Consider the following 19,098-nt stretch of genomic DNA (forward strand, 5'->3'; position numbering starts at 1 on the left):
TGCTATGAATAGTATTATTATAAAATCCAATGATACGTGATATTTTTTCCTCTGTCGTTTCGTCTTTGGATTGTTCGTCATGTCGTAGTAATCTTAAGTGTTCGTTCAATGTATTGTGAAGTCGTTCGATATCTGCGTTGGATGTATGGTTACTGTTTGATGTGTAGTGTATATTAATGTTCTCTTTCCTTAAATATTCTTGAATCGGAATGGCTTTAAATCCTAACTCATTGTCAACAACAATTTTTTCTATTCTTCCAAATGTGCTGGTATATTGCATTAATTTTGATTTAAACTCTATCCATGATCTTCCATTAATTTTGTATGCTGTGGCGTGTTTTGAAAATTTGTCAATTATAGTTAAGTAAAGTTGTTTCTCTAGTGTATAGAAAACGTCTAAGTGTAATATTTCTCTGGGTTTTGTGGGTGTTTCCGTTAGTTTGTAAGGTAGTCTAGGTGGTCTTCTGTCATACTTTTCCAATGTGCATATTTCGCAATTGTTAATGAACTGGGTTATCCTTAATTTAAGTTTGGGGTTATAAATTTTTGTTTTTAGTTCCTCGAACACTACCTGAATTCCTCTGTGATTTTTGCTTAGATGTTCTTCCTCAATTATGTTTGTTAGTTGGAGTTCGTCTTCTATATCGTCTAGTTTCTTAAAAGTCCTGATTAATTTGAATCCGTTATTATTTGAAAAGAATTCCCTACAAGTGTCTCTGAAAGTGTCGTAAAATTCATTGTCTATCAGAACTGCATTTATTTGTGTTGGGTGACAGTGGGTTTTTAAAATCATAATTGCATACTCTTTATCTAGTTCTTTTATTGTTACAGTTTTTCTAATATTCTGAAAGATGTTTTCGGTTTTTATCCTTGCTGATCCGGAATGAATTTTTTTTACGATGAGTTGGTTTTTAAATAAATTTATAGGTGAATCGCTTTCTTTAAGAATGGGTTGGATGTTTTCTAATGAATTGATCTCAACAATTTTATTTTCGATCCTTGATAATGCATCTGCATTACTGTTTTTTGTTCCCTTTTTGTATTTAATCTCATAATCGAATTCTGACAACTTGAGCCTCCATCTGACTAGTTTTGAGTTGGGTTCTTTAATCGAAAAGAGCCATGTTAGCGGTTTATGATCTGTCTCGATTATGAACTTGCGTCCGAAAAGGTATGGGCGAAAGTATTTTGTGGCCCAAATAATTGCTAGAAGTTCTTTTTCTATCGTACTGTAATTGATCTCGTGATCATTTAGGGTACGACTAGCGTAGCAAATCGGGTGGTTTTCTTGAGATAGTATCGCTCCAAGGGCAAAGTTACTAGCGTCTGTTGTTAGGGTGAATTTCTTAGTAAAGTCGGGGTAAGCGAGGATTGGGTCGTGTACTAGTAAGTTTCTTAGCGTATTAAAGCTTTCCTGATATTCTGGATTGGATATGTTTATTTTGGCATCCTTTTTAAGACATTTTGTCATGGGTTTAGCTATTAGCGAATAATCTTTTATAAATTTTCGATAATAACCAGTCAAACCTAGGAATTGTTTAATTTGTTTGGGTGATTTGGGGATGGGGAAGTTAACTATGCACTCGATTTTTTTTGGGTTAGGTTTTATACCTTCTAATGTCACGACATGGCCAAGGAATTCAGTTTCCTTTTTTAAAAATTCCGACTTGTCCAATTGGACCTTGAGGTTGGCTTCTTGCAAACGGTTAAAAACAAGTTTTAATGAATTTATGTGTTCCTGCAGTGAGGTGGAAAATATTATCACATCGTCTAGATAAACCAGACAGATTTTGTTGATATAGTCTCTAAGGACGTAGTTCATCAACCTTTGGAATGTCGCTGGGGCTGTCTTTAGCCCAAACGGCATTCGTAAAAACTCGTAATGGCCTCCTTCTACACTGAAGGCAGTTTTGTGGATGTCCTCCTCTTCGATTTCAATCTGATGAAATCCTTTTGCGAGGTCAAGTGTTGTAAAATACTGGCATCTTCCCAGTTTGTCGAGTATTTCGTCAATGTTAGGTATGGGGTACTTATCATCGATTGTAACTTCATTTAATTTACGGTAATCAATGACAAGTCTCCATTTGTTCTTCCCACTTGCATCGGCTTTTTTTGGCACAATCCAAATAGGGGCAGAATAAGGCGAATTGCTATGCCTTATTATATTATTTTGCAACATTTCTTGTATCTGTCCTTCGACTTCTCTTTTATGTATGTAAGGATATCTATAGGATTTACTAATTATTGGAACATTGTTTGTTGTCCGAATTTTATGCTTTATAACGTTGGTAAAACTCAATCGAGTATTTTCTTGGAAGAAGATTGAAGAGTATTTTTTTATTAGCTGTAAGAGACATCTTTTCTCTTCAGAATTAAGGTGTTGTGTCCTAATTTGTTGTTCCAAGCTATGATATTGCTTCATATCCCTGGTATCATCGCCTACCTTCTGCGTGGGCATGATTTTACTTAAATTTTTGTTATATTGTTCTTCAAAAAATATTGGTTTGTCATTTGTTTCTTCTCTATTTTCGCTGTTTTTATTGTCAAAAAGTATTGGCATGTCCTGTCCGTTTATTTGTATGGAATTGTTTTTATAATTTATGCAAGTATTGTATGTTTTAAGTATATCGTTGCCTAGTAATCCATCATAGTGATTGTGAAATTTTAAAACATAAAACTCTAACGCATTATTAGTTATATTAAATTCTTGAAATGCTGGAATTACTGCCTTTTCTGTTATGGTAACTTGGTGTTGGAGAGTTTTAATAACAAGAGGTTTTATTTGGTGTATCCATTTCGGATGACAAATTCCTGGATTAATAATTGAATTAGTGGCTCCAGTATCCACTATCAGTCTCAAATGACCTAACTTGGTTTTTACCATTATATATGGTAATTGCCTGTCGAGGCTCTGTCCTGAAAATTTTCGGCTGTGCCTATTTCCATGGGTTCAGGCTGATTTCTAGTGTTTTGTCTGTTTGCATGGAAAGGGTTTTGGAAATTTCCTTCGTGGTTTGGGAATGGTTGTTGGTAATTTCTTCCTTGGTTTGTGAATTGTGGTTGGTGATTTCTTCCTTGATTTGCGAATGGTGGTTGGTGATTTCTTCCTTGGTTTGGGAATGGTTGTTGGTAATTTCTTCCTTGGTTTGGGAATGGTTGTTGGTAATTTCTTCCTTGGTTTGGGAATGGTTGTTGGTAATTTCTTCCTTGGTTTACGAATGGTTGTTGGTAATTTCTTCGTTTACTAGATTGTGCATTGGTCTGTGCTCTATTTTCATTGTTTCCGGTGTATGCGTAGCCGGCTTGAAATAATATGTCCATGGCCTGTTCCAAGTCTCCTGGGTTCCTACAGAGCAGGATGGATTTCATAGGCTCTGGAATTTTGCTTTTAAAAATGTTTAAAGCGGTGCGTTTATTATTAATCGCACTTTGCCTAGTTGCTTCACCTTCTCCTAGTATAACTACCAGTTTGTTGTTTAGTCTGTGCAATTTGTCCTTTACGTCATTATAGAAGTCTAGTGTGTTCGTCCTGAAAGTCACACTCCTTAGTTCGTCGAAAAGTTCTTCACTAGACGTCTGTCCCCAAAATTGTTTTGCAACATGTTTTTTATGTCAGTCCATGAAATCGCGTGGCAGTTTATCTCAATTGCCTGCCTAGCTTTTCCTTTGAGTTTGGACTTTATAATGTCGGAGAAAAGTAATTGGGACAATTCGTCGTATGTGCGTAAGTGTGGGTAAATTCGGTCAACGAGGGTAGTAAAAGTCTGTAAGTTTTTTGAATCCCCATAGAACTCCGGTAAGTTGTTTAAGTATTTTAGCGGGTCTATGATTAGTCTATTAATCTGATTTTCGGCCTGTTCTGCCATTTTAGTTATTAATTTTCCTTTATATTTTGGGTTATAGTCCTGTTTAGTTTTTTTTTTTTTTTTTTTTGTTTATCTACGTCTAAAATGTTGTCTGAGTTTCTTTCTAAAAATGCGTCTGTTTCTGCTACTTCTTATGTCACGAATGTAATGTTCTGTTCTTTCGTCAGTCAGGTATCCATCATTCGATTCAATCCCTGAGTCAAGTTCTAATGCTGTCGACCCGTTATTAGAGTTTCTTGGTATGTATTCAAAGTCTGATGGGTACTCTGATAATGAGTCACTATCGCTCATTGAAATGGGAAAGAGGGAGGAGAGGAAAAAAAAAAAATTTTCAACAATTGCTTGTAGGGAATTATTTTCCTACACGATTTTTTCACAAAGGTATGTTAAATATTTTCTTATAAAATATACAAGTTATTCTTAATTATAGATTTCTAGAGATAGTCTTACTTTGTAATTTGGTTGTTGGTGCTAAGGATTGCAGGTTTATTTTCTTCTTAGTAGTAGGGTCTTCCACGGTGCAGTTCTCGGCATGAACTGTTCTTTAACTTGTTGGTAATGTTATTTCTTTACAATATTGCTCCAATAGTTGCTGTCGAATTTCTTTAACATATTTATTTTGGTATTTTGTTTTGTTGTTGTTGTTGTTGTTTCTTTGAAGTTTATAATCCACTGAAGGAATATCCTTTTTTTTCACTAGGTTTCCTTCTGACACCAGGATGTTCACCAAAAGGATAGATCTTTATATCCTTTCTGGTTCCACTAATATTTTTTAGTCACAGGGATATTTCTTAATATCCTTTTTTTTTTCACTAGGTTTCCTTCTGACACAAGGATGTTCACCAAAAGGATAGATCTTTATATCCTTTCTGGTTCCACTAATATTTTTTTAGTCACAGGGATATTTCTTAATATCCTTTTTACTTTTTCACTAGGTTTCCTTCTGACACAAGGATGTTCACCAAAAGGATAGATCTTTATATCCTTTCTGGTTCCACTAATATTTTTTTTAGTCACAGGGATATTTCTTAATATCCTTTTTACTTTTTTCCTTCATAAAATTTGTGTATCCTTTAATCTTATAAAGGATATTTCGAATACCGCACTAAGGATTAAAATCCTAGTTCTATCACGCACAATAAAATCTGTTTTATTATTTTTATACGTTGGATAGGACTTTGCGGTATCCTACCGACTGCGCCACTTTTATTTGCGAAAAAAACTTTGACTAAAAAAAAAGACGTTTGGTGTGGTTTGAAATTATAACTTGCTTTCTTTATTTTTCACTGGCTTATATACTAAAATTCTGTTTATTGCTGCATTTTCGTTGTCGGAAATGCAGCAGAAAAGAAAATACAGTTTTAAGCTAATATTAATATTTAAGTAAACAATTCTTTGTAAATTTGTCTGGAATAAAATGTTGAATTGCATATCAATATTTTAATAAACAATTCTTACAAATAAAGTATTAACGAATATTTATTCTTTGGAAATTTATTTTATAAAAATGCTGGATTTGCATATTAATATTTTGGTAAACAATTCTTTGGAATAATAAAATGTGGAACGATTCTCATTAAGGGAATAACGGGAGACACTATCGTTGAGGGGAATTAGTAGTTGATACTATAACATCTTATCCCGGCATATATTTATTTAAATAAATTTATTTTATAGCCACGAAAAATAATTATTTCGCTATGTATTCATTTCGCACGCCTCTTTACTCATATTGCCATTTTATTAAACTGACTATGACAAATGTCTGATTCATTGCAATTCCATTTAAAATAATGAGAAACAAAACCAATTGAGAGATCAATGCACGAGTTCTCACGAAGATGTTATACTCTTTACTGCTTGAAGACACCAAAACATAACTGATCCACATTGTTATTGTTTTCTTAAGCAAATCCAATAAGAGATTCTAATAGACATTTCATTGCACAACCTTCTCTTTCACACCTTTCGCAAATTTGTCATTTTCCGGTGTTTCTTATTTGCACTTTGATACATGAACACACATACTCCAATAGAATAAAACACACACACGAAGAACAATACGAAGTTCATGGTACGATGTTAACCGTTTATAGAATTCTTTTAATCATATCCTTTTACTTTACATTTTAAATCGAAATAGTTTTCCATACACACATTATTACATATTTTTTAAAATAATTTTTACGTTTTAGCCACGACAAAATAGTTCTTTTGTTAATTTTTTATTTCACACATCCAAGCATATCGGCATTTTTTGTTTGACTAATTTTGACAAATGTCTAATTGATTGCAATGCCATTTAAGATGAGAGGCAAAACCAATTGAGAGGTCAATGCACAAGTTGTTCTCACGACGATGTTACACTCTTTACAGTTTTTGTTGTTGTTTTCTTAAAAAAAACTCCAATAAGCAAATCCTCACCCTCCTCATTCGCGAATTTGCGCCATTTTTGTTAATAGTGCGCCTATTTGCATTTTTTCCGGTGTGTTTAGTATTTCTTCTCATACGAAAACACACACTCGTTTTCGCACATAAAAAGCAGCCAGGATTGATTTTCTTATCTATTCATTTTTTTATTTTTGAACGAACCTAGTTTAATTTCTTTATTCCATGCACATATTTCTTTGAACATTTTTATGTTTCAGCCACGACAAAATAATTATTTTGTAAAATTTTAATTTTGCACGTCTCCTTTTATTGAAATTTTTTGTTATTCTAATTTTGACAAACCTCTGATTGATTGCAATGCCAAATTCAATAATTATATCTAATAAACATTTATTGACACAACACACTCGCTCCTTTTGGGGAATTTGTCATTTTTTGTTAGTAATGGTGCCTTTTTTGTTTTCGTTTTCCGGTGTTTTCTACTTATTCTTTGATATTCCCACTACACACACGAGCACAATAACGAAGTTCATGGTACGATGTTAGCTGCTCATAAAATTCTTCTATCTTTGATTTTATTCTTTCACTTTACATTTTAGACAAATTATTGTCATTTGCACACATTGTTACTTATTTACTTAAATAATTTTATGTCATTTTCAGGATAAAATAATTCTTTTGTAAATTTTTTATTTCACACGTCTTCACATATTAACATTTTTTGTTAGACTAATTTCGACAGTGGTCTGATTGATTGCTATGTCATTTCGGATAATGAGAATCAAAACCAGTTGATGAGAGGTCGACTCACGAGATCTCACGAAAATGCAATTGATCTACTTTTGTTGTTGTTTCCTTAAATGTCTTCAATAAGCAAATCCTCACTAACTTCATTTGCGAATTTGCGCCACTTTTGTTATCGTTCTCTGAAGTTTTTGTGTTTCCACTGCGACACACATACATTCGCATATACAAAGGCACAATACGATGTTGACCGTGCGATGTTAGCCGTGGACAGAGTTTTTCTACTTTTTTATTCATTCACTTTTTCTGTTAAAAGGATTTTGTTCACTTTCTGCAATCTTTGCATTTTTACACATTTTCTTAAATACTTTTATGTTTCGGCCACGAAAAACAATTATTAACTTTTTATTCGGCCCGTCTTCACATTTTTCGTCTTCACATATTGACATTATTCGCTAGACTAATTTTGACAAATGCCTGATTGATTCCAATCTTTCCTTTGGAGATAAAAAGAGACGACAACAATTGAGAGGTCAATGCAAGAGCTCACACGAAGATGTTTTACACTTTTTACTGCATTGAAAGATCAAAATATGATTAATTCGGGTTTGATATTATCTGTTTTAAACAAAACTTATTAATACAAATTCTTTTATTGTTTCAATTTGGTAATCATTTAAAGAAATTACTAATGTCTATTGCACAACTGGAGCTTAAAATGTTATGGAGGGAGAAATGAGGGGGACGTGTATAAAAGTTATGCTCTCACAATTTGTATGCCCCCTTACTCCCATAGATGAGACAGCATGATTTTTTCATATTTATTTCGTTGACCGTCATATTCTCACTTGTTTCCTTTTTTTGCGGCACCTGCACACACACATGTATGTTCCACTTAATGCTAGGAACACAATTGGAGCGAACGACGAATTTCGCCCTACGCGGCGACAAAATGAGCCGCGAAAATTCGTCGTATGGAACACAATACCGACGAAATTATAAAACAGCTGATGAAGTTGTTTACTTTTTGCTCATTTTGTTGACTACAATGAATTATACAAGAACACATAATTCTTTACGTTCTCTATTATAATTTCACTTATGTCCATCTTCTCTATTATAAATTCACTGATATCCATCTTCACTCAGGCGCAAGTACACAAATAAATAAACAAATTAATTATGTTTTTTTTATACGAGTAACAGATAGTAGAGTGACCATAACAAATTTTAAAGTAAAAAGTAACTTTATTTACTAAAACACATAAAATTCGTACAAGTATGGCCACCTTGTACTGTTTTGTTCGCCGGTCGCCGGCGTATGAAATAGAAATAAAGCTAATTGAGTTCGCGGCACCGACGAAATTTTCGTCGGTGCCGTGATTGTGTGCACTTCCATATACACATATGTGTTTTATTTTTGACGACGAACATACGCCGCGAAAAAATTCGTCGTTCGCTCCAATTGTGTTCCTAGCATAATGTGGTGGGGAGGAATATAAACCTTGAATTCATTTATTTGATGTCTTCTATTGTCTTTTAATATGCATTAGAATAATTTAAATACACTTTCTTTGCATTATTGCAATTTTATTAAACACTTTCTTGTAATAATAGGACAATTTAAACGCGACAAATGATTCTTTTGTTGAGCTATTAATCCGCGACAGCACTTTTTGACACCAATTGTTAGACTAATTTTGGCAAATGCATTGATTGATTGCAACTAAGACTGAGAAATGAGAGTTCAGTTGTAGGAGAGACCAAGAGGGCACTCTCTTTGGTATTGAGGGGTTTTTGCTTGCAATTGGGGATCATCTGAGAAAATATGTTAATTTAACTATTTTTCGATGGATAAACTATTTAATTGTTTATTTTATATTAAATAATTTTATTCAAAATATTGTTAAATTTTCTCGGGAGTGTTAAGAGCGGAAGAGAACCATCCTTGTACAATTTGTATGCCCCCCTTACTCCCATAGATGAGACAGCATAATTTCATCTTGTTTATTTCTTTGTCCATCATATTCTCACATGAACTGCTTGAACGGAACATGCACACAAACACACGTATGTATGGTGCCAATTAACATGGTAGGGAGAAATATTGACCTTGAATTTATTTATTTGTTGTCTCCTTTTGTTTGGAAAATAGGTATTAAAAAGAACCTTCTTGCGTTATTGCAATTTTATAAATCACATTTGTAATAAGCACATGAAGAATTTAATCGCGACAAATGATTCTTTCGTTCAGTTATTAATTTGCGACCGCACATTTTGATACCAATTGTTAGACTAATTTTGACAAATGACAAATGCACCGATTGATTGCAATTATGATTGAGAAAATGAGAGTTCAAGTGTTGGAGAGACGAAGTGGACACTCTCTTTGGTTTTGAGGGGTTTTTGCATTGCAATTGGGGATCATCGGAGAAAATATGTAAATTTAACTATTTTTTATTTAAATTATTATTTAATATTATTTAATATATTAAATACTTTTATTTACAATATTGTTATTTGCACACGAGTTTGTAAGATGATAAGGAGGGGAAGAGAGACATTCTCTAGCAAATTGTACGCTCCCCTTACTCCAATAGATGAGACAGAATCATGTTGATGTTCATTTCTTTGTTCGTCATATTCTCACATGAACTCCTCTTTTATTGGCGTAACACACACACACGTATGTACCACTTACTATGGTTGGGGAAATGCATATTGACCTTGAATTTGTTTGCTTTTTGTCTTTAAATATGTATTAGAATGATTTACATCGACTTTCTTCGCATTGATGCAATTTTATTAAACACTTTTTTTTGCAAACACATGCATGCAATTAAAACAATGTATTCTTTTGTCCAGTTATTAATCCACGACCGCACTTTTTGACAACAATTGTTTGACTAATTTTGGAATATGGCAAATACTCCGATTGATTGCAATTATGATTGAGATAATGAGAGGTCGACTGGTAGAGAGAAGAAGTGGACATTATCTTTTGTGTTAAAAGGTTTTTACATTGCAATTAGGGATCAGTAGAGGGAATGTGTAAATTTTTTGGAAGATTAAGAATTTTTGTCTTTTTATAATTTCACTTTGGACTATCTTATTATACCCTACACCACATAGTGGTAAGGGTATTATGTCTTTGTGCATTTGTTTGTAACATGGAGAAGGAAACGAGATAGACCCATAGTTACTTTTGAGAACCTTCATATAATCACTTTCTGAGTCGATTTATGCATGTCAGTCCGTCTGTCCGTCCGTCCGTCTGTCCATGTATTCTTGTGAACAAAATGCAGGTCGCATTTATTATCCGATTGAGATGAAATTTTCCAAACAATATTTTTTTGGCCCAAGGATGAACCCTATTGAAATTGGTGAGAATCGGATCAAATCTCCCATATCTCCCATATATATCTTCATCCGATTACGGGTTAAATGTGCACCAAATGTCCACTATCAGTCCAAATTACCCGAATTTTGGCGCACCCAACCGAGATCGGCCTAGAAGCAAGTATATCAAATTTGGAGAAAATCGGTTCAGATATAGCTATAGCTCCCATATATATCTTTCATCCGATTTAATCTTTAAGTCCCTCACATTCCTACTATGCACTCCACAACCGTGATATTTGGTATCAGGTATTAGATGGAGCACAGAAATAGCTGTTTTAAATTTTATCGAAATCGGATCAGATTTGGATATAGCTCCCATATATATCTTCATCCGATTTCGGGTTAATTGACCACCAAATGGCCAATATCAGCCCAAATGGCCCGAATTTTGGCATATGTGACCGAGATTAGCCTTAAAGCAAATACAACAAATTTGGAGAAAATCGGTTCAGAAACAGCTATAGCTCCCATATATATGTTTTATCCGATTTGGTGTTTAAGCCTCTCACATTCGTAATATGCACTTCACAAGAATGATATTTGGTACCAGATATAAGAAATAGCTGTTTGTAATTTTATCGAAATCGGTTCAGATTTGGATATAGCTCCCATATATATCTTTATCCGATTTCGGGTTAATTGTGTACCAAATGGCCGATATAAGTCCAAATGGACTGAATTTTAGTACATCGGACCAAATTCAGCCTAGAAGCAAGTATATCAAATTTAGTGAAAATCGGTTCAGATATAGATATAGCAACCATATATATGTTTCATCCGATTTAGTGTTTTAGTTCCTTACATTCGTAATATTCACTCCACAATCGTGATATTTGGTACCAGGTATTAGATGGAGCACAGGAATAGCTGTTTTAAATTTTATCGAAATCGGTTCAGATTTGGATATAGCTCACATATCTTCATCCGATTTCGGGTGATTGACCACCAAATGGCCGTAATAGCATCAATTTTGGCAAATCCGACCGAAACCAGCTTAGAAGCAAGTACACCAATGTTTGTAAAAATCGGTTCAGATATAGCTATAGCTCCCATATATATCTGTCATCCGATTTGGTCTTTAAGTCCCTCACATTCGTAATATGCACTCCACAGGAATGATATTTGGTACCAGATATCAGATAAAGCTCAAAAATGGTTGATTTTAATTTTATTAAAATCTGTTCCGATTTGGATAGGCCTCCCATATATATTTCGATTTCGTGTTAATTGTGCATCAAATGGCCAATATCAGCCCAAATGGCATGAATTTTGGCAAATCCGACCGAAACCAGCCTAGCAAGTAAGTACACAAATTTTAGTAAAAATCGGTTCAGATATAGCTCTAGCTCCCATATATATGTTTCATCCGATTTGCTCTTTAAGTCCCTTACATTCGTAATATACTCTTCACAGGAATGATATTTGGTACCAGATATCAGATAAAGCCCAAAAATAGTCGATTTTAATTTTATCAAAATCTGTTCAGATTTGGATATAGCATAGCATAGCATACTCTTCACATTATTCTATCGATTTCCGTTTAATTGTACACTAAATGGTCAATATCAGCCCAAATCACCTGAATTTTCGTACATAAGACCGAATTCAGTCTAGAAGCTAATACGTCAAATTTGAAGAAACCCGGTTCAGAGATAGCTATAGTTCGTAAAATGCACGATAGAATTAGATAGATTTTGATTTTGTACCAAATATCTCATAGAGCTCTGAAATGCCCTGTATAAACCTTTTTACGAGAGCTCTACTAAATATGCATAGTGGTGTAGGGTATCATATAGTCGGCCCCGCCCGACTTTTGAGTTTTCCATACTGGTTTTTAATTATTTTTATGAAATATTGTTATTTCTTCTAGGGTGTTTAAAATGATTAAGAGGGGTATAGAGACGTCCTCTCACAATTTATATGCTCCACTCATTCCCATAGATGAGACAGCATAATTTCGTCATATTCTCACGTAAACTCCTTTTATTTATGGAAGATGCACACACACACATATGTCCATTAAATGTGACGGGGAATAACGTATCAACCTTGAATTCATTTATTTTTTGTCTTCTTTTGTATTTTAATATGAATTGTAAATTCTTTGCATTATTGAATTTTATTACACACTTTGTTACAAACACACACATACTAAGAAACACGACAAATGATTATTAGTTGCGACCGCCCTTTTTGACATCAATTGTTAGACTAATTTTGACAAATGGCAAATGCACTGATTGATTGCAATTATGATTGAGATAATGAGTGGTCGTTTGTGGGAGAGACGAAAGATACTCTCTTTGGTGTTAAAAGGGTTTATTGATGACAAGTTGAGATCATTAAAGGAAAGATATAAATTAAACTAGTTTTTAATGAATTATTATATTTATTTTTCTTGAAAAAAAAAAAAAATAAAAAATCCAACGTTTTTATAAAATTAATTAAAAACACACCACTATTAATTGTTTTTAACTCAAAATCTTGAAATTTTTTAATGATGTTGAATTCTACATTCGTGAAAAAGTAGAAAGCACTCACCTTGCCCCATTAACAACGGGAAAACTTAAATTATTCATGGTAAATAAAAGAAAAGTCTTCCTGATTTCACTTAGTCCATTGGCCCGCTGACCAGTGAACCGTTAACGGCAAGTATTAGAAAAGCAAATCTAAAACCAAACATTGAAGATAGAGCCGAAGTGTTTTGGCGCTGTGCAAAAAAATTTATGGGAACGGAAATGCATAATTTACAATCGAATGTTATTGCCATTATAAATGGTTGTACTTGTTGTTGTAGTTGTTATTGTTAAGCTCAATTAAATGAACAAAACAAACGAATAATTTATTTTCTGTATTAATTGTGTACATTTATTTCTTTTTTTTTTTTCATTGCAGAATAAAATCAGCAAATGCTAATGGTATGTATTATTTCTCATTTTTTTTTTTATTTATTTTTTTTTTTTTTTGTTTTGCTTATTTAATTTAGAGTTAAATTCAAATCTAAGATTGTAACAAAAGACATGTGTTTGTTGGCATTGTTCGGCTGTTTGTGCACTTGGCCTGTCTCGCTTTGGGGAACGTTTTCTTTATTTGTTTTGTAGCAAATGGACATTATCTTCAAAAACATTTCAAGTCATTATTATTACGATTTTGTGCATATGTATTTATTGAGTCTGGGCAATTTGGACAATAATTGAAATTCGTCCAGAGGCGTAGAAGAATTTATATAATATTGATATTATTTTTTATTATTTTTAAAATATTAAAAAAAAATAAAAATATTAAAAACAAGTTAAAGAGTATCAGTCGTTTTTCCCGACAGATGTATAACCTCAGCCAATGTTCGATTATTTAAATATATTTTGATTTATGTTATGAATTTTGAACTGTTGACCCTCTAAAGGTTCCAAAGGAGTGGATCAATATTGTCCATTTCGTATCGGGCCTAAATAAATATGATATAAATATTGCGACGTTTGAACTATATCGACTACTTCCTTCACATTATATGAAAGAGTGATCCGATATATCCCATCTTCACAGCAGATCTTGTGTTAGTAGAAATAATAGGATGTGTGGAATATGAAGACATCCGGATACATATTTCGGATTTTATAATCGTTTTGGTTATTCAAAATTCAGAAGGATTGGTTCGATCTCTTCCATCTTTTTAACAGAACTTATGTTGATTAAAATATTGAGATGTACCAAGTCTGAATGGAATCCAATCTTAATTATGCCTTTTGTGAGCTGCATGGAAATTCAAAATTCTGATCCTTTGTGTCGGAGGTACCAGAAGGAGTTGACCGATATAGCCCATCTTCACAGAAGATCTTGTGTTTGTAGAAATAATGGGATGTGTAAAATATGAAGAGAACCGAATGCTTATTTCGTATTTTATGATCGCTTTGGGTATCCAATTCGTTGGCCCTTTGTGGGGAGGTACCAGAAGAAATGGTCCGATCTCTACCATCTTTATGACAGATCTTGTGTTAATGGAAATATTGAGATGTGCCATAGACTGAATGGAATAGTATGTTAATTTCGCGTTTTATTAGCTTCATAGATATTCAAAATTTTGACCCTTTGCACCAGAAGGAGTTGACCGATATAGCCCATCTTCACAGCAGATCTTGTGTTAGTAGAGAGAATGAGATGTGTGGAATATGAAGATAACCGGATGGTTATTTCGGATTTAATGATCGTTTTGGTTATTTAAAAGTTTGACCCTTTGTTGGGGAGGTACCAGACGAAATGGTTCGATCGCTACCATCTTTATAACAGATCTTAAGTTAATAAAAATCTTGAGATGTGCCAAGTTTCAATGGAATCGGATGGTTATTTCGCGTGTTTTGAGCTTCATGGGTATTCAAAAATGTTGATACTTTGTGGGGGAGGTACCAGAAGGAGAAGGCCTATATATTCCATCTTCACGCCAGACCTTGGGTTACTAAAAATATTGTGATATGTGCAATTTGAAGACAATCGAACTCTTACATCACATTTTATAAGAGTTATGATTATTCAAAATTTTGAACCTTTGTGGGGGAGGTACCAAAGGGAATCGACCAATATATCCCATCTTCCCAGCAGATCTTGTGTTAGTAGAAGTAATGAGATATCTGAAATATGAAGAGAACCGGATGCTTATTTTGGATTTTAAAATCTTTTTGGGTATTCAAAACTTTGACCATTTGTGGGGGAGGTACCAGAAGGAATGGTCCGACCTCTAACATTTTTATAACGGATCTTGTATGGATGGAAATATTGGGATGTACCAAGTCTGAATAGAATTGGATGTTAATTTCGGGATTTGTGAGTTTCGTGGGTATTGAATATTTTGACCCTTTGTGGGGAAGGTACCGGAAGGAGTGGACCTATATATGTCAACTTCACACCAGATCATGAGTTCATAAAAATAGTAGAATGTGTGTAATTTGAAGGCAATCGGACTCTTACTCAAATTTTATAAGAGTTGTTATTATTCAAAACTTTGAGCCTTAGTGGTGGAGGTACCTAAAGGAGAGGACCGACATTGTCCATTTTCGCACTTGACCTAGCACTGATGCAAATATTAGGATTTGCACAGTTGGAGCAAAATCGGATTACTCTTTCTCTTTCCATGCGGTTAAATTTATTTTTTTTTTTAAATTTTTGACCTTTTGTGGGGGAGGTACCAGAAAGAGTGGACCGATATTACCCATCTCAGAACTCCATCTAAATTTGATAATAATATTACGATGTACCAAGTTTGGGCAAAATCGAATACTCCCTTCGAGAGTTATCGTCCGCACCAACCAGAGTGGCTGACAGAGGGAGACCATTGCTAGGTCGACTCCAAATGTCCTGAAACGAATTTGGTAAAAAGAGACCTAGGATTTAAAATCTTTATTTCTATGAGGCACGTTTTGGTCGTATCAAATACCTAACCTCTATGGTTTTATGGCTGAGAGTATAAAACACAGTAAAGAAAGGACAAGGGTGGGGTGAGGCCGCTCACGATTAAAAAAAAAAAAACAAACAAAAAATTGAATACAAATCTAAAAAATTCACAGCTTTTTTAAATACCGGTTTTAAAAATTCCTTTTTTTTTTAAGAAAAAAATTTTATTCAAAAACAAATGTTTTTCTTTCAAAAAAAATCCTTAAATTTTTTTTTTTTTTTTCAAAAAAAAGGATTTTTTTAATCGGGTGGTCGGGTTAGGCCGCTCACGATTTAAAAAAAAAAAACAAAAAATTTAAATTTAATCTACAAACGTTAAAGCTTTTATAAATACGAGTTTAAAAAATCCCTTTTTTAAGAAAAAAAATTATTTAAAAAAAATTGTTTTTCTTTAAAAAAAACTCCTTCAAAAAAAAATTTTTTTTCCAAAAAAAGGAATTTTTTTAAAATTTTTTCTTCTTACAAAAAAAATGAATTTTTTAAACAGGTGGTCGGGTCGGTCACGATATTTGAAAAACAAAAAATTAAAATTAAATCTACAAACATCAAAGCTGGTTTAAATAGCAGTTTTAAAAATTCATTTTTAAAAAAAAAAAATTCTTTCAAAAATTTTTTTTTCAAAAAAAATTAAAAAAAATGTATTTTTCTTTCAAAAAAATTTTTTTTCTTTCAAAAAAAAAATCAAAAGAAAAAATTTTTTCTTTCAAAAAAAATGTTTTTTCCTTCAAAAAAAATTATTTTTCTTTCAAAAAAATTTTTTTTTCTTTTAAAAAGGAATTTTTAAAATTAATTTTTTTAATGTTTTGTTTTTCAAAAATTGTGGACAGCATCGCCCAATGGCCTTCTTCCTTTACCACATTTAAAAAAAAAAAAAATTATTATATTTTTTTAATTTTTTTTTAATCTCCAAAATCCTACGCCCATATTCCAAGAATTCTCCCTGCATTCTAGGTTAATAGAATCCACCTAATAAAATCTTACACTATCATAATTTGTTGTCACCTTAGCAGTGGGACATGGTCAAGCCTGGAGAGACACTTCGTTGTTGGACAGGCTTAATACCTTTGCAGACAACAACTAAAGCAAGCCAAAAACATTGCAATTCTCACATAAGTTTCGTGTTTTGGTACTTACCCCAAGACAGGTCTATTTGTGTGTGTGTATTTTGTGGCTAAAATACCACACTTAGCAGCAAATAGCCGGTCATTAATGCCATAATGCGTAAGTTCAGATCATTTGTTTGTTTGCTTAGTTTTTTTTTCGTACAGCTCCTTCTCAAAGTGTCATTTAAAAATTCTGAAGGTTTTTATGGTTAGTCAAAATAGTTACGAAAAACCTGCATTTATCAGCAGTTTTTTTTTTGGTATTTTTAAAACTCCAACCACATGGAGATTGTAAAGCGTCAAAATAATGGTTAGACAAATATCTACGCTTTAACATACAAAATATTTTGGCAACAACTGTTTAGATATCCGAGCAGTTGAACTAAGACTCAGTGGTGGCAGCAACCGGTAGCCATGCCATGGTTGCACCTCTGACAAAGTGTACAACCAAACATTTTTTGCACTTTGTGTGGTGACATATGCAAAAGATATTAGATGTCGGATATCGCGCTGGAATTGCAAAACTTGTTTCCACATTTGAGCTTTTTTTTTTTTTGGTTGTTTTATGGCGGATAATGAGAATATGACCGAAAAAAATCGAACAGTTTTGAAAACTATTTAAATTGTTACAGTAATTTTTTTTTTGGCCTGCAATATTTTGAAAGTACCTTACTTTTTGGGTAATTTATGTTCCGGCTAAAGTCATTCGAACGGTGCGTGTTGTCATAATCTCGACAATACATGTCATTTTCATTAGAAGTTGAGCTGAGTTGAATTGAAAAAAAGGAAAGGAAAAGAATTGTTAGAGCACACAGATGTGTGTTCTGAATTCGATTCTGGGTTTTGAAGGTGTCACCTACGCTTTTATTTGAAATTTTGCCGCTGGCGGTATTTTTTATTGAAAGACAAATGTTCGTATCATTTTTATTGGCAATACTTTTTCATGGGAAAATATTCAAAGATATTTTTTTGTTTTCAGAAATTCACGATTAGTACTGCAAAACAATTTCAGTCTTTCAGGGTTTTTTTTTTGTTTTATTCAAGTTTTTCATTTTTCCGGAAAGAATATTAGAAAAAAATGTCCCTTATACACCAACAAGTCTTCAAGGCTTTGATTTTGTAGTTTACCGTGGACGATATTAGCAAAACCATTGCACATGGACCGATATCCTCTTTTTCTGTCTAAAACTATTTCAATGTCTGCATATTTAAACCATAGAAATCAACAGTGACCTCAATATCAAAATTCAGAATTTCAGTTTAGTTCCTTCACCCAGTACCAAATTTAGTAGTATTTACATCTTTTTCGTGCAGTTTATATCAAATATTTCGTGCAGCAATATCAAATTTCGGAATTTCACTTCTGTCCAACTTTTTATACCCTACACCACAAGGTGGTCAGAGTATTATGTCTTTGTGCATTTGTTTGTAACAGGCAAAAGAAAACGAGATAGACCCAAAGTTCCTTTTGATGATCTGCATAGAATCACTTTCTGAGTTGATTTATGCATGTCAGTCCGTCTGTCCATGTATTCTTGTGAACAAAATGCAGGTCGCATTTATTATCCGATTTGTTTGGCCCAAGGACGAACCCTATTGAAATTGGAGATAATCGGTAAAAATTTAGATATAGCTCCCATATATATATCTTCGTCCGATTTGCCTTTTATTGTGCACCAAACGTGTAATATCAGCCCGAATAGTATGGAATTTTGCACATACAACCAGATTAGGCCTGAAAATAAGTATGCCAAATTTGATCGAAATCGGTTCAGATATAACTATAGCTCCCATATATATTGTTCATCCGATTTGTTATTTTTGTCCTCCGCAGCCGTAATATGCACTCTGTAACAACAATATTTGGGGAAATATATCAAATACAGCTCAGAAATACCTTTGCTAAATTTTACAGAGATCGGTTCAGATTTGGATATAGCTCCCATATATAATTTCGTCCGATTTACCTTTTATTGTGCACCAAAAGTCTAATATTTGTCCAAATGGGATGAAATTTGGCACTTACGACCGAATTGAGTATAGAAGCTAGTATGCCAAATTAGATTGAAATCGGTTCAGATATAGCTATAGCTCCCATACATACTGTTCATCCGATTTGTTATCTTTGTTACCCACAGCCGTAATATGCA

The 19,098-nt window shown here is 33.2% G+C and overlaps 1 protein-coding gene across 1 annotated transcript in view; it reads left to right on the forward strand.

Moving 5' to 3' along the window:
- The window catches only part of LOC101890946 (uncharacterized), a 202,128-nt gene that overhangs the window by 158,246 nt on the left and 24,784 nt on the right, over nucleotides 1-19,098 (forward strand). The window contains exon 3 of the mRNA XM_059132202.1: nucleotides 13,299-13,321. Coding sequence (XP_058988185.1) covers nucleotides 13,299-13,321 — 23 coding nt within the window. The remainder of the gene's footprint in view (nucleotides 1-13,298; nucleotides 13,322-19,098) is intronic.

This window comes from Musca domestica, unplaced genomic scaffold, assembly GCF_030504385.1.
Source record: "Musca domestica strain aabys unplaced genomic scaffold, Musca_domestica.polishedcontigs.V.1.1 115, whole genome shotgun sequence".
NCBI lineage: Eukaryota > Metazoa > Arthropoda > Insecta > Diptera > Muscidae > Musca > Musca domestica.